Source organism: Epinephelus lanceolatus, chromosome 20 (assembly GCF_041903045.1).
Source record: "Epinephelus lanceolatus isolate andai-2023 chromosome 20, ASM4190304v1, whole genome shotgun sequence".
NCBI classification, from domain to species: domain Eukaryota; kingdom Metazoa; phylum Chordata; class Actinopteri; order Perciformes; family Serranidae; genus Epinephelus; species Epinephelus lanceolatus.
The window spans coordinates 23,447,531-23,460,000 of NC_135753.1; the positions used below are offsets into that span (position 1 = coordinate 23,447,531).

At 40.2% G+C, this 12,470-nt stretch overlaps 1 protein-coding gene across 2 annotated transcripts in view; it reads left to right on the forward strand.

Moving 5' to 3' along the window:
• mtrr (5-methyltetrahydrofolate-homocysteine methyltransferase reductase) overlaps positions 1-8,732 on the forward strand; it is a 36,502-nt gene extending 27,770 nt beyond the window's left edge. For both annotated transcript variants that reach the window (XM_033638234.2, XM_078162687.1), the window contains exons 14-15: positions 1,843-2,037; positions 5,666-8,732. In XM_033638234.2, the coding sequence (XP_033494125.2) occupies positions 1,843-2,037; positions 5,666-5,810 (340 nt within the window). In that variant the 3' untranslated portion in view covers positions 5,811-8,732. The remainder of the gene's footprint in view (positions 1-1,842; positions 2,038-5,665) is intronic.
• The last annotated feature ends 3,738 nt before the right edge of the window (positions 8,733-12,470 follow it).

Consider the following 12,470-nt stretch of genomic DNA (forward strand, 5'->3'; position numbering starts at 1 on the left):
TGCAGCTGAATTGCCTGCCTGCATTCATCTCTGTTGGATTTCTCTCAGAGTAAATGCATTTTAGTGTGTGACTTTGCCTGGGAATGAAGAACTCTGCTTAGCATAGTTTGTAGCATATTTTTTTCAACCTCCCATATTTTTAAAAGAAAAGTTCACCCGAAGTCCTAAGTAGGGGTTACAAATTTGAACTTGCATAAATATGGCATAAACGGCTTTTTAGGCTTATAAATATTGCAAAATGCGGAGACAGGATGTGACCAACTCTCTGATCGTGTTCTGAATTTTCAGCAAAAAGCAAACACGGCTCGCGATGCGCCTCAATCAGCCGCAGCACTTAACATCCCTGTGAGAGGTTGATGCCAATCTTCCTGCTTGTCACATCAAACTTGTCCTCTCCTCCGCTGCACTTATCCTATTCCCTGCCCCCCCGACTCCTCAGACGCTTCATGGCAAGCGGTTTCATGCTGTAGGGGAAACATAACTGGAAGGCCCGCTGGGTTCATGTCAGGGTCCGGGATATTGCCACAGGCTGCTGTGTGTGTGCGCGAGTGTGTGTGTATAAGCACACAGAGGAGTCTGGCGGGTTTTGGCTCTCAGAAACCCCTCGACTTTTCGTTTGTCTAACAAGTGAACTGTCCTTTCTCATCCTTTGCTGTCTTCTCACATAGTTATCAGTCTGTGATAATTCACATTCACACGTCAAACAAACAAAACTCCGCCATCCTTGTTATTCTTCTTGTTGCTCTCTTGTTCAAACAGACTCTGTAATGACACAGTTTGGTCAAAACAATAGATTTCTTTTAATGACTCCGACTCCAATCAAAGGTTGGACAGTAGACAATTCAGGAGAAGCAGCACAAGATGTTTCACAAACAATAAAGGCAGCAGTGCTTATATCTCTCTTTAGTATATACATCGCAGCGTCTGTATGTTATTGGAAGATATCTTATTTTAGTCTCGGGGTTGCTGCAAAACGCAGACCCCTGAAGCGAAGACCTTAACCCCTGATCTCGGAGCCACGGCTTGTTATGAGTGTGTGCACGTCTGCCTCTGCGTGTGTTTCTGCTCATTGCGAGTGCTTAACTTAAAACGAGATGCTCTGAGCCACAGTAAACCTCACTCCCTCACCACCTTCCTCTTTCCTTTCCTTCCAATAGCACCCCAGGCCCTGTAAAAACAATGAGGCAGAAGAAGGAGTAGTTGGCAAGCGAACCACCGATAGGGAGCAAGGTTACACCCAACTGCAAGGCTGGAAGGATTGATTGTAAAAAGATGCTTATAACAGTGACTCGACCTTGCTTATGAAATCCATATTTTTTTCGCACTTCTCTCGTTAAACAAGATAAATTGGTTGTCTGGCACGGTTGTGCTCAGACCTTTTGCCCATCAGTGTTCTGTTTTATCAAGCTTGACAGGTTTTTTTCTGTTCTTAGGAAATGTTCTGGGGGTTGTATACGTCTCGTGAGGCGGTTGAAGCTCTTGCTAAATATGTTAAGAGAGTGAAAGGATAAACAGCAGTAAGCAAACTGTGTTGAATACTTGGCATTATTAGGCCAGCAGTTTATACATTTTTTCTAGGTTACAGTAAAAATATGCATGCATTTTTTTTTTTTTTTTTGGACAGAAAATCACGTACGGGTGCTCTCCCACAAAGTTGGACTGCTCTCTATCTCTTCTCCACCTCAGCAACCGAATCTTGGCTCCTCTGATTTCTAGCTTTGGAGAGACTTCTCGCAAATCAGGAACAACCTGTTCAAGATTACAGGAATACCCCTTGTAGGAAATTGGATTTACAACAGCCTTTAATGTTTGGATGCTCTGCAATCTTTCTTCTGTTCCCAGAGAGGAGCTGGAGGGCTTTGTGTCCAGTGGTACACTGAGCCAACTCAAGGTGTGTTTCTCTAGAGATGACCAGGAGGACGAGGCCGCAACCTCCGCCGTGGCACGACCCAGATACGTGCAACACAACCTGCTTCTAAACAGCCAACACATCACTGATATCCTGCTGAAACAGAACGGTTACATCTACGTCTGCGGGTAAGACTGACACCGATAATAATGTTTCAGTTGTAAAATTCATTTTGAGTGATACATTTATTCCAAGGTCCACCTGGGACGGTTGTGTCATGTTCCAAGTGTACTTGTATTCACTGTGTCGACTCCAGAGCATCTCACTCGCAGCTCTATCTTCGCATGCCTCCTCTGTTTTATGCCAGATCACCGTGTGTCTCTGAAGGCTTGAAAATTACTTGTAAATCTGCATGGAGGCATTTTAAAAAACCTTTATTTAACTGGGGGGGTCTCTGGAAATACATTATCTCTTTTACAAGAGAGGCCCGGCCAACATGGCAGCGTTGAGTGGTTACACAGAATCAAATAAAGATTCATTTACAACATTCACATCCAGTGTGTAGCACAATAATGCAGCGCCTAAGAGTCATAAAGGAAAGACCTTGACTGTTTAAAACATGATTTTTTTTTTTAAAGAGGTGTTATGAATGTGGCTTTAGAACGTCTAATATGAATGCAGTGTTTTGAAAAAAGTTTGTCTTGAGATTGTGAAGCACAGAAATTATTTTTTGCCAAGTTTGGAACAGACTAAAAATACTGAAGATTATCCATTGTGACTATCAGGTTTTATCGTCATTTGACAGCATTTTACAGAGGCAAAGGGAAGTTTAAGAAGGGCTTTAAATATAGAAATAACAAACAAGTCATCTGCATTTTCAGTGTTAAAGCTGTAGTTGGTCACGTTAATAAAAATAACGTCATTTTTGCTGAACCTGAAAATCATGTTCCTCCTTGTCCTTGTGCTACTTCCAATGGCATTTACTAAAGTCCGCCACAGAGGTTCAGAGGAGTCTTAAATGTAGCTGTCAGTCATGACGATCACGGGTCAAACTGTCAAACTAGGCAGCGCTGATCACATATAAATCAAGATTCTGTTACTGCGTTGCCAATTTCTCAACTCAAATGTTCTCAGAAACATATTTAGGTGTACTGTTTAGCTGTAATGTGAGAAAGTTTGTCACCCGGCTGCCATGTTGGAAGCAGTTAAGCCAAAACAAAGCACTGGCCACCGGCCAGACAACGTTATCATTGTAGGGTTAAACAGTACACTAAAATATTTTTGTAAAAAAAACATCTGAGGCAAGAAATACACAGTGCAGTCACAGAATATTTGTTTCACATTTGTTTAAATCTAGGCTGACGACCCACATGTTTTCTAACGCCTTTGATTGTCCTTATAGTTTCTGTTTTATCTTTCATTACTTTGTTTTCAGATCTTACTATTGTGTGCTTTATTTTATTTATTTTTTTACTCATTTACTTGGGCATGTTTTTGGGTTTGTAGTGTTATTTCTCTAATGATTTGCTGTTACTGTGTTATGTTATTTTAGCACTTTGGTCAACTCTGATTGTTTTTAAACATGCTTTATTAATATATTTGATTTGATTTGATTTGATCAGTGCTGCCTAGTTTGAAAGTTTGACCGCAGTTCATGAGCAGCGATTGACATGATTGACAGCTGCGTTAGAGACTCCTCTGCTCTGATCAGTATTTTATTTCAGGCGCAGTACATCCTAACAAATGCCATTAGAAGTAGGGATGAGAAATATAACGACTATGTACGATATATCCATATATTTTCAAGCAAGATATAAATGTAGATAATGCTCTTCATATCGATATAGGGTCAAGCTGTGTTACATGACACATACCAGTGAGCATCTCTCCTCTCTCAGCACAGCTCCGCCCCACTCACTCACTTACAAGTTCTCCAGCAACACTCAGACACAGAGCTGCTCCTCTGTTTAATCTGTCTGTTAATTAGTCTACAGTGTAACATCGGTCTATATGTTGCACTTGCTACGCTAAATCAGTCTGTGAGATGAATGAAGGTACTGCAGTAGCACACGTGCAATCCAGCGCTGCGCTGCACGTGTGGGAGACAGAGCTGCTTAATTGTGTCAGGTGAGCGTTTGTTTGTCGCATCGCCGTCCTTCTTGGTAGTAATAGTCTAATGTGTGACATTGAGACGCCGCCTGGATGCAAGCGACAGATGTGTTTCGAAAATAAATACAGTGACAACACAGACGTTTCATATACAAGATGTATGTAACGTGGACAAAGTGTCTCTCCTCCTTCCCTCACACGGCCTCTGTGTTGATGCTATGTGCATAAATAAGAATAATAGCCTGATAGGTAAATCATTTTCCAGCACAAGATTCATTTTAAACTTAAAGACTAACTTGATACTTTTATACTCATGTTATAGTTTTATGGTCTGTGCTGCAAACCTTTAAACCTCGGTAGCTCCAGTTCTGTGAGCAAAAACATTAACGTACAGCCCTGCTATTTATTTTATATATTTTTTAATTTACATGTTGTGCAGCTGCTTATATTCAAACAGGGAATAAAATCCCTGTGTTTGCATTTTAATTTGATCACAGTCTGTTTTTATAAAAGTGCTTGTGACATCTCAAATGTGGCTTTGACTTGCAGCTGAAAACATGTAGCCCACTTCGTAGAAAATACAGATATCTACATGTTGTGTATTGCCAGTCAGCCTGAAAATACCAGGATATGAATTTTTGTCTATATCACCCAGCCCTAATTAGAAGCACTACAAGAAGGAGGAACATATTTTTTCACAGACTATCTGTCTCATGTACTGCTGTGTGGATGTTGTGACAGAAAGTTATTATAATAAAAGTTGCCACCTGTTGCTTTAACATATGCAAATCACAGTAAAGACAGTTGAGGCACACTGCTTCACAACAACGTATAAAAACAGGCAATTAAACATGACATGAAAATATAATCTCTACTTGAGCAAATATTGTCCAGACTATCAAAGCAGGAGTGAATTATTGCTTATAAGAGGGAGTGGGAGAAAAACCTGTATTTTGCTGCTTGAGAATAAACTGCTCGAAGACACGCTGCCTGTAAAATGCTGCAGTGGAGACATGATGTAGCCGTGAAACAAACAGGCTGCATCCAGTGCCAAGTACAGCTGCCGACCTTACCTGTCGGCCAATGACTGACTCTGCTTTGGAGCATCCATAAAAAATTAACAAAAGGTGCTGAAGCGCCTCACATTTTGTGAATTTTCTGCCTACAACTTCTCTCTCTAAACCCTTTGCTGCTGCTGACCTCATACTGACACAACATCTGTTACAGTCTGCAGCACTTGTACTGTACAGTATACGTACCCGCTCCCCCTTTTCTGTATCACCACACATTGTTTTGGACAGTACAAAGACAACAAACAAAACAAACATACAACAAGTCATGTCAACACTTGTATCACTCAGTATCACCTTCTTTGTCTTGAGTTTCTCTTCTGTCATCACTGCCAGGCGGCTTAACTCACCTCTGAGTAAATGATCTTTGAAACATCATTACTGTGTGAAATCCTCGTAGTCAAAAAAAAAATCACTACAGGTCCACAGGATGATGAATCTTCTCCAATATGCTGCAACAGCAAGATAGAGATTTCAGCAATTTCCTCCCAGGATGCACTCTTGGACCAGCAGCACTTTATGGTTTTTACAAAATATTGGCCACTGTGCTTAGACACAAATAGGACCGTCTCAGATCTGTGTCTATTGATTGCGTTGCCCTTTTCTCTTAATATATTCACACTCTTCTCTTCACCAGAGATGCCAAGAACATGGCTAAAGACGTGAACGACACCCTGATGGAGATGATCAAAACAGAGCTTCAGGTGGACCAGCTAGAGGCCATGAAGAGACTGGCAGGGCTGAGAGAGGAGAAACGCTACTTACAGGACATCTGGGGTTGACAGCGGATGACCAGATAAGGGCATTTGCAGAATCCGCTGGGCCTTTTTACACCTTCAAAAAAAAAAAAAAATCAGCACGCTCAGCTGTAACCTCTAGAACCATAAAATTGTGGATGCTGAAGCCCGGAGGTAGTTTACACCACCCAATGCTACCAAGATGGAATAGGCCATGCTGACCCGGGGATATCGGTTCACTACATCATCCTGGGCTTTGCTGTTTGAACAGAAATGATCTTGGTCAGGGCAATAGTGCTGGAGATTGGTCCTGCAGTGTGAAAATGCTTTTAGTGTCGACAAGTCTCCTCCGTTCGTCCTGTCTGGGGAAAAGGCATTTACTTCCGTCGGCGGTGATGGAGGGATTTTGATGAGAACGGGAGTGCTCCAACCTAGATGGAAACAACACAGCAATCTGTAGTTCTTTAACAGCACACACACAGTAAATTGTTTATTGTCATTCAGGGGGATAGAAGTCATTTTTTCCACAAGTTATTTTTTATTTTTAGAGTGTGCCAAACACCACTGATTACCTCTGGAGTCATAATCAGCAGCAATTCTTTGATTTTTTTTTTTTAAATAACTGATGATGTGAGAATGAATCTCACTTCCAGAACAGGTCGTGGTTTGTTCCAGTGTTATGTAAAATCATATTTTCATCCAGAATACTGTGATTATAGTCACCTTGTCAGCCTTTTTAAGGTAATGAAGACTGATTTTAATGTATGTGATCCTGAAAAAGTCACTTCTGCCGAAATGAAGTCCTCAGAGATGAGGACGGTTATCATATTTATCATTATACTGTGTCGAATTTTAAGTGCAGAGGGCGTGAATTGCAGCTCTGACCAGAGCAATTTATCTAACTAACTTTGTTTGTGCCTGTCTGCCCCCACATACCCAGCAGACTGCCAGTTTGGAAACTCTGAACTTCAACTTTTCTAAGTCCTGCAAACCCGATTGAAATCTCCCAAACTGTGGTAGAAACAAACACAACTGTGCCTTGTGTGATCAGGAATTAAAAAATATTTCAGCATAAATTATCGTGGTCTTCAATTTTTCTTTTGTCGTGCGCACAGGTGTGTTTGTAGGTGACCTTATTTGAAGTGTGGGCGTGGGTGTGAGTGAGCATGAAGGGGAGGGGTGACTGGAAGTTTCAGCAGCAGGTTCAAAAGGCAACGGGAATCATTTGGGAATAAACTGTGATTGATTGGGAGTGATTGTTTTTATAAATTTAGATCTAATTTGATTGCTGAAGGTGACTTTGGTCAGAAGATGAAGGCGTACTCTGCTAATTGAAGGCTTTTCGCAATGGGCTTCTTAGCGCAGCAGAGCCCCAGAGAGAGGCTTCTCAGAATTAAATCTTCTAACAGCAGTCTTTTTATTTATCCTCTTGTAAGGAGGGGAGAGAAAAACATGTTTACAATCTCTGCCGCCTGCGCCGTGGATGACACCCCCATTCGCTACATTTTTGAGCCGAGTAAACAAAACATTCACTGTTGCAGAAAACAATCCCTGATAGTGAATAATTGGTTTAATACAGTGTTGTCGAAGGTAGAGCTGTCCTTGTGTTTGTCCAGGCGCAGCTGGCTGCACCTCCTCGCCCTCATCTCTCAGCGTCCTGCTGCTGCGCCAAGTCTCAGGAGCAGAGGACAAAATCAAAATAATGATGCTGTGCGCCTCCAACGGTACCACCAATCTCATCTCACACACACACACACAGGCATGATGATACATGGCCTCCATTTAATGCAATTTGTTCTTGGAGAAATGACAACAACTTGCATGGATGCTGTAACAAGAAGCAAAGTTTCATCAAAGTGACGCGTGATCATTATGAGTGAATAATTTTGGAGGTACAGTCTGAGCTGTACTGCCCTTATTTACCTACACTATTAACATGCCCTCATCTCCAGGTAAAAAATGACCCCCGCCATAAGACGGAGAGCCTGCCGGCTGCTTATGTCACCCTGTCCAGCAACCACCCAGGACTGATGAAGTTTTAAATTATGTCTTCATAATTAAAAAGGTTCACAGTGGCGGTTTTGTCCCGCAGCGAAAGCGAAAGACAGAGCTGAGGAGATTGTCGGAAATAAATCAGAGCGCTGGAGGTCAGAGCGACCGCGGAATAGTAGCACCTCCGTGATAGATACCCCTTGTTAAGATTGGCTTAAATGAAGCAGAAAGATGTGTGCTGAAGATAATGACTGTTATTATGGAAGTGTTGAGTGAGCCAAGTGGGGAGATGCACTTTATGTCGACCAGCTCAGAGATTTCAGAAAGGTCTGCTTAACATTCGACTTCTTGGTGCAGAAAGTACAAGTAGTGATGATGAGGAGAGTAAGTGGAACCTCCCACACTCTGCCTCCCTGAGCTCGGCAAAGAGTGCGCTTTAATTAGGCGAGTGACAATATGTTCAATTCAGTTGGCTCAGGTGTGTGGATGTGACTGCAGTTCAAACAACGCAGTGCTAGTTTTAGGACTAAACAGCAAGTAGAAGCCAGAAGTTTTCTCCCTTATGAGAAAACTTTGGAAGAATCAACTCTGCAAATGTGCATGTGTGTACTCCCACTGACCTTCATCTACAAAATATCACCCAAATGAACACGTACTGACCAGGAAGACACTCATTTTAAATACAAAAGAACACAAAGAGGCAAAACAACCAAACATAAACTGATGTCAAAGACACAAAATTACCTCAAAGAGACACAAATGACAACAAAGACATGCAAAATGACCAAAAAGAGCTAAAAAATGCTTTCAGAGATACAAAATCCCCTCAGACACAGAATGACTTCAAAGAGACACAAAATTACCTCAAAGATACACAAGACGAACCAAAACGAGACACAATATTACCTTAAAGGGACACACAGTGACTTAAAAGAGATGCAATATTACTTCAAAGACGCACAAAATGACTACAAAGAGATGCAAAATGACCAGAAAGAAACATAAAATTACTTAAGAGACACAGAACTGACAAAAAGAGATACAAAATGACTTCAAAGAGACACTAAACTACCTCAAAGACACACAAAATTACCTCAGAGAGACAGAAAATGAGTACAAAGAGACACAAAACAAACCAATAAAAGATACAAAATGACCTCAAAGAGATGCCAAATGACCTCAAATAGATAGAAAGGACTACAAAGAGATTCAAAACAACAAAGAATAAATACAAAATGACCTAAAAGAGACATGAAATGACTTCAAAGAGACATAAAATGACTACAACGGGACAGAATATGACTTAAAAGATACACAAATTGACAAAAAAAGAAATGACTACAAAGAGATGCAAAACAAACCAATAAGAGATACAAAATGACCTCAAAGAGACAGCAAATGGCATCAAAGAGATAGAAATGACTAGAGAGAGAAGCAAAACAACCAAAAATAGATACAAAATGACTTCAAAGAGACATAAAATGACCTCAAAGAGACACAAAAGAACCAAAATGAGATAAAAATGACTTCAAAGAGACAGAAAATTATCAAAAAGAGAAATTATCTGAGAGACACAAAATGACTCCAAAGACATGCAAAATGACAAAAAAAATGAGATATGGAAATACCTCAGAGAGACAGAAAATTACCTCACAGACACAAAACTACCAGAAAAGAGATAGAAAATGACTTGAAAGAGACACTAAACTACTTTGCAGAGACATAAAATTACCTCAGAGGGACAGAAAATGAGTACAGAGACACAAAACGAACCAATAAGAGATACAAAATGACCTCAGAGGCAGAAAATGACTACGAAGAGATGCAAAACGAACCAATAAGAGATACAAAATAACCTCAAAGAGACAGCAAATGACCTCAAAGAGATAGAAATAACTAGAAAGAGATGCAAAACAACCAAAAATAGATACAAAATGACTTCAAAGAGACATAAAATGACTTCAAAGAGACATAAAATGACTACAAAGAGACAGAAAATTATCAGAAAGAGAAATTATCTCAGAGACACAAAATGACTCCAAAGACATGCAAAATGACAAAAAAAGAGATATCGAATTTCTTCAGAGACAGAAAATTACCTCACAGACACAAAACTACCAAAAAGAGATACAAAATGACTTCAAAGAGACACTGAACTACCAAAAAGAGACACAAAAGTACCTCAAAGAGACAGAAAATGACTACAAAGAGACACAAAACTAACCAATAAGAGATACAGAATGACTTCAAAGAGACATAAAATGACCTCAAAGAGACATAAAATGACTACAAAGAGACACAAAACGAACCAATAAGAGAGACATAAAATGACCTCAAAGAGACATAAAATGACTACAAAGAGACACAAAAAAACCAAAAAGAGATTAAAAAATGACTTCAAAGAGACAGAAAATTATCAAAAAAAGAGATATCGAATTACTTCAGAGACAGAAAATTACCTCACAGACACAAAACTACCAAAAAGAGATACAAAATGACTTTAGAGACACTAAATTATCTCGAAGAGATACCTCAAAGAGACAGAAAGGAGACAGAAAATGACTACAAAGAGACACAAAACGAACCAATAAGAGATAGAAAATGACCTCAGAGACACTAAACTACCTCGGAGAGACACAAAATCACCTCAAAGAGACAAAAAATGATTGAATAAGAGATATAAAATGACCCCAAAGAGACACAAAATGACTACAAAGAGACACAAAACAATGCAAAACAAGATACAAAATGACATGAGACAAAAAATTACCTCACAGACACAAAATACCATAAACAGATACAAAACTACTTCAAAGAGACAACAACAACAAAAAAGAGACCACCACAAAGTCTGTGCGTCTCTTGCTCCTATATAGGAGAGGTGGTGGGGCCTTTTGCAGATCTGTGCCCAGGAGCTCATTGTCTAATAACGCGCCCATGTGTGTGCATGTTGCAGAGGCAGGGAAGGCAATAGGGTTATCCACTAAATTAAAGTTCCCAACGAGCAGGATGGCTCAGTTTCCATGAAATTTGACCACAGAGAACAACATGATTTAATCCATCCCTTGCACAATCCCTGTTGTAGATTCCTAGTGTTACGGTTTCCGTTGGAAATATGAAGTTTTCTTTCAGTTTGAAAACTGTGCTCTTGTGGAGAAGTCCTCTGGCATTACTACTGTCAGCAGAAAGCTTCATCTTCTCCAAGTTCTTCGCCTCACCTGCATTCCATCATTTAAAAGGACACTTCCACTCCGTCTCTGTTGTTCTCATGTCTGCTGTCAGTGACCCAGGAACGCCAACTCAGCTCTTTGATGTGGTATCGATGACAGGTCTGCACGCACACACACACACACACACACACACACACACACACACACATACACAGATACACACTGAGAGCCACAGTCGGCCCGCTCTCCTGAGTCCCAGCTGTGCACAAACACTTTAACTTCAGCATCTGTCAGGAGTGCTGGAGGAAAATCTATGTTTTTCTAAAAAGGCTGCAGCACTTCTATTGAGTTTCCTGTTTTCACTGTGAGATACCAGTGTTGTTCTGGTCTGTGTTTATTGATGGAGCAGGAGAGATACCCCTGCTTCCCATTCGGCAGAACAAACATTCTCTGTAATTGATGCTGGCAGGAGGAGAAAGTATTCAATAAGAAAGTATTGTTCTCCCAGAAGGTTTAAAGAAGTATTTCTGTATTAGATTAATCTGACCAAAGGGGAGAGTACTGTAAGAATTATCAGAATAAATATATAATCACTCACGTTACATGTGCCACATCTAAGACTGATTCCCCACACCAGTCAGGTACTGTTTGTCCAGATGAATTAAATAGAAACTGCTTGGCTCATCAAATGTAGTAATGATGTCCCAGCGATGGATGCTCTTTCTGTCTTCATTAGTCAAAGAAATGTAAAAATTGGTTGGGCTTTTTTTCAAAAACGTACAACGATGGATGAACACTTAGCAGAATTTATGGCTTCCTCAGTCCTCACAGCCATAACGACTTATGCAAATTGAAGGTTAAGTGCTGAGATGAGACTGTTCAGCAAAAAAAAAAAAAAATACAGGATGTATACAAACTAAGGACAGATGGAAGAATAAACTGTGTGCACTCGACATTTGTCTTTATTTGTTGTATTGGATACGCTGAACGTGTGTTACCATGGAGCTCAGGCAGTGAGTCCAACTGAAAATATCTGAAAGTGCATATGAAAGAGGAAATTAAAAAGATAGTCTGTGTGCTTTGTTTATCACAGTGCATCTGTACAATAACTGAGAAGTTAAATATGAAAGGGACGCGGGTGTGAGCTGTCACAATACATTTAGTTTGATCTGACAGCGATATAAAAAGAGACAACAAGACGACAAGGAGTAGAGATCAAAATGAAGTTCTAAGAGAGAAAGCAACCCAGGGGATTTAGAGAGCTGCTGTAGTGCTGCTTTATTTTTTAAGGAATTTATCAAAGGTGTCACTGTAGTATGAAATAGAGAAGGCATCTCAGTCATTGTTTCCACTGTGAATGTGCTTTCAGCAGAGTCATTGTACCGTAAATCTTATAATAAACTCCCAGTCCCTTTTACTAGCCCAGTGTAGCTACACAATTTAACAAAAAAAAAGCCTGTCTTAATTGGACACCTGGTCTGGTTGCCAGCAGTTCATTTTTATAGAAGTTCTTTAGATGTATAAAACAAGGTTGTTGGCTACC